We start from the raw sequence: 3,091 nt of genomic DNA, 5'->3' as shown, positions 1-3,091 counted from the left end.
CACAAATTAGGAAGAAAACATGAAGTGGTCCAAAACGAACTATAGGTGTACTGTAAGCATGCATTTGATGAGGAGGGGGTACAAAATTCTAATTCAAAACGACTCTTTCAAATACAGAGGATTGCTACGGTGAGAAAGGCCAGCAAAATTCCAAAAGGATCGAAACCGAAAAACCAAACCAGTTTAGCTTTTTAGTGGACACTTGGGACACTCGTCCCAAATGTTTCAGTTACTCCCTCCCATATCGTTTGACCCCGACTCGCCCATCACCGTCGAGTCGGCGATGAACGGACAGGATGGCGCGAGCCGAGCACCTCACTACCTCACTGACCCGCTCTCTCTTCTCTCATCTATATAGGCTGAGTTTGAAAAAGGGAAGATAGAGAAGATTGGGAAGATACGCAAAACGAGATGAGTAATTAATATATGATTAGTTGAGTATTAATTATTTTAAATTTCAAAAATAGATTAATATGATTTTTTAAAACAACTTTTCTATAGAAAATTTTTACAAAGAAACACACCCGTTTATTAGTTCGGGAAGAGCGCACGTTGAAAACGGAACAAACTATCTCACGATCTCACCGTTTAGTCCTTGATGCACCACCTTCTCCGACCTCTCTCTTTCCACCCTCAAAAGGCTCCCCAAAAGAGTCCTTTTCTCAGTGCTGAGGCAGTAGGAGGTAGGAGTAGGAGCTAGAAACGAGTGAAGCTCACTGCGGCTAGCTGCTGTCTTGTGTTGTGTTGTGTTGTGTGGCATGGAGACGTTCACCTTCCTCAAGTTCTTGCGCGGCGGCGCGGTTGCCGGCAACAAGGGCGGCGCCGTGGCGGCCACCACCATAGCCGCGTCGGCGTGCGAGGACGGCGGAGGTGGGGGTGGGGGTGGAGGTGGAGGAGGGGAGGTGGATGACGACGCGTCGTTCTTTGACCTGGAGTTCGCGGTGCCCGGCGACGAGAGTGCCGCGTCGGACGCGGAGGAGGAGAGGGTCGAGTTCAACTTCTCTGTCGCGGGGGATGTCGCGTCCGGCGGCGAGGTGGTGACCGTGGACGACGCGGTGGCGGTGGCGCCGGGTGGCGAGTGCGGAGAGGCGAAGGTGGTGGAGCTGGTCTCGGAGGCGGCGGCACCGCCGGCGTCGTTCCTCCGGCCGGCGACTAAGTTCCGCGTGCTGCTGCTGAAGCTCAGGAAGCCGAAGGTCCCTGTCCCGGCGGAATGTAACGGCGGCGGCGGCTCCCCGGCGCCGAAGACGAACCGTTTCTTGATCAAGTTCCGAGTGGACGACGCGCCCTTCGTCTCGCTCTTCACGCGCGACAACAGCTCTCGCACCTCCGACGCCGGCGCCGGCGCCGGCGCAGCCAGGCCGGCTGTGCAGGCGCTGCAGACTCCCGAGGCGGCGGCCATCACCGCCGAGGAACGGCGGTTCGCGAAGGAGATGCTGCTCAAGTACCTGAACAAGATCAAACCGCTTTACGTCAAGGTCTCCCGCCGCTACGGCGAGCGCCTCCGCTTCGCCAGCGCCAGCGAGGGCGAGGAGACGGACCTGGAGCCCGACCCCTCGCCGTCACCTTCCCCTTCCCCCTCCCCGGCGCCCACCCAGCCTCCTACCGCGGCGGCGGCGGCGGCGGTGGCCCCAGCGCCGCCGCAGCCGGTCGTCGTCGCCTGCGGCGTGCGCGCGCCCCGCGCCAGCGTGCCAGCCGGGCTGAAGCAGGTGTGCAAGCGCCTCGGCAAGAGCCGGTCCGCGTCCTCCGCAGTGGCCGCCGCGCCGTCCCCGTCGCTGCCGCCGCCGCCATCCACCGCCGGGCAGCAGCCGCAGCGCCGCGACGACTCGCTGCTGCAGCTGCAGGACGGCATCCAGAGCGCCATTGCTCACTGCAAGCGCTCCTTCAACGCCTCCAAAGGTAGCCATCACCACACCCCCCTCCATGGCCCACCTCCCAGTGACACTATCACGCAACGTAGTGACATCTCTCTCTGTAGTAGGGTCGGAGTCGCCATTGCTGCGGTCCATGAGCGACACGAGGGACGGCGGAAGGGCCGACACCAAGGACGGCGGCGGCGGTGACGGCGGCGCTTGACTCGGACCGGCCGATTCGCCGCTACGGACAAACGGTGATCGCCGTGCTCAAACCGTAGCTTAGACGCTAGTAGTATAATTAGTTGTTGATATCGAACACATGATGCCGTGATAAAAAAACGTGCATGTGTGCGGCTTGTCTCAACGTGGCAAAAGATTGTCTTTTTGGCCGCGATGAACTCCCATCTTGTTCCTATCTGTAATTTGCTCGCCGCCGTCTTAGCTCAATAATCTGGTAGTGCTAGCTTAGCAGTATGCATATGTAAAATATTTCCATCTCCCATGTGAAGTCGCTCTCTAGTAAATTGCTCCCTTTCTCGTAATCTCGGGAGTGTTGTTACATCTCTCACTTTCTTGCTCGTTTTTTTTCCCATCAGAATTTGTGCATGCGATGGGGTCATGTGGGGGGTGTAGGTAGGCATACCGTGTGACTTTGGTTGTCTTGTGTCAATATATCGTGTTGCTGAGAAAAGACGGCTGTGTCGGGGACGGGCAGCTTTACCACTATGCCTGCCGTGTGTGGAACTCGGGGGATAAAACCAAGCCCCGAGAGACAAAAGAAAAGCTGATTTTGCACCGGTGCTTTCCCCGTCCGGTTTGCACGCCCGAATCTCTGTTTCCGTTCGAGAAAAGGCGCCCGCGCCCCGCCCCAGCGACAGCCGCGACCAACACGTCGCGATCCGCCGCGCCCCCCCCCCCCCCCCCCCCCCCACCCTCCCTCAAAAAACATCCATCGTCTTTCTGTCAAGTCCGTCGCGGCACGAGGCACAGGCGGCCACCGCGGCGCAGCTCGGACTTTAACTGTAGTCTATGTAATAAAAACTAATTTGCGAGACAAATTTTTTAAGCCTAATTAATTTATAATTAGAGAATGTCTACTTTAGCATCACATAGGCTAATTAGGCTAATTATGGATTAATTAGGCTCAATAGATTTGTCTCATAAATTAGTCTAAGATTATGGATGAATTTTTATTAATAGTTTATGTTTAATATTTATAATTAATGTCCAAACTAGAT

At 56.1% G+C, this 3,091-nt stretch overlaps 1 protein-coding gene across 2 annotated transcripts; it reads left to right on the top strand.

Moving 5' to 3' along the window:
- The first annotated feature begins 664 nt into the window (after positions 1 to 664).
- LOC4326741 (probable membrane-associated kinase regulator 2) lies at positions 665 to 2,414 on the top strand. 2 transcript variants are annotated; one of them, XM_026024051.2, is made up of 2 exons: positions 665 to 1,896; positions 1,979 to 2,414. In XM_026024051.2, the coding sequence occupies exons 1-2, from the start codon at positions 759 to 761 to the stop codon at positions 2,071 to 2,073; spliced, it is 1,233 nt and encodes a 410-aa protein (XP_025879836.1). In that variant the 5' UTR covers positions 665 to 758; the 3' UTR covers positions 2,074 to 2,414. The 2 variants fall into 2 exon arrangements, with proteins under 2 accessions (XP_025879836.1, XP_025879832.1); XM_026024047.2 differs by having other exon boundaries at positions 1,976 to 2,414.
- Positions 2,415 to 3,091: the final 677 nt, after the last annotated feature.

This window comes from Oryza sativa, chromosome 1, assembly GCF_034140825.1.
Source record: "Oryza sativa Japonica Group chromosome 1, ASM3414082v1".
NCBI lineage: Eukaryota > Viridiplantae > Streptophyta > Magnoliopsida > Poales > Poaceae > Oryza > Oryza sativa.
The sequence above is the reverse complement of the archived record's forward strand: the minus strand, read 5'-3'. Positions and strand labels throughout refer to the sequence as shown.

Bases quoted from the DNA above. Each gene is read 5' to 3' on its own strand.
- LOC4326741 (XM_026024047.2), top strand. From the start codon at position 759: ATGGAGACGTTCACCTTCCTCAAGTTCTTGCGCGGCGGCGCGGTTGCC. The intron at 1,897-1,975 runs GTAGCCATCACC...CTCTCTCTGTAG, and splicing joins CTCCTTCAACGCCTCCAAAG to TAGGGTCGGAGTCGCCATTG.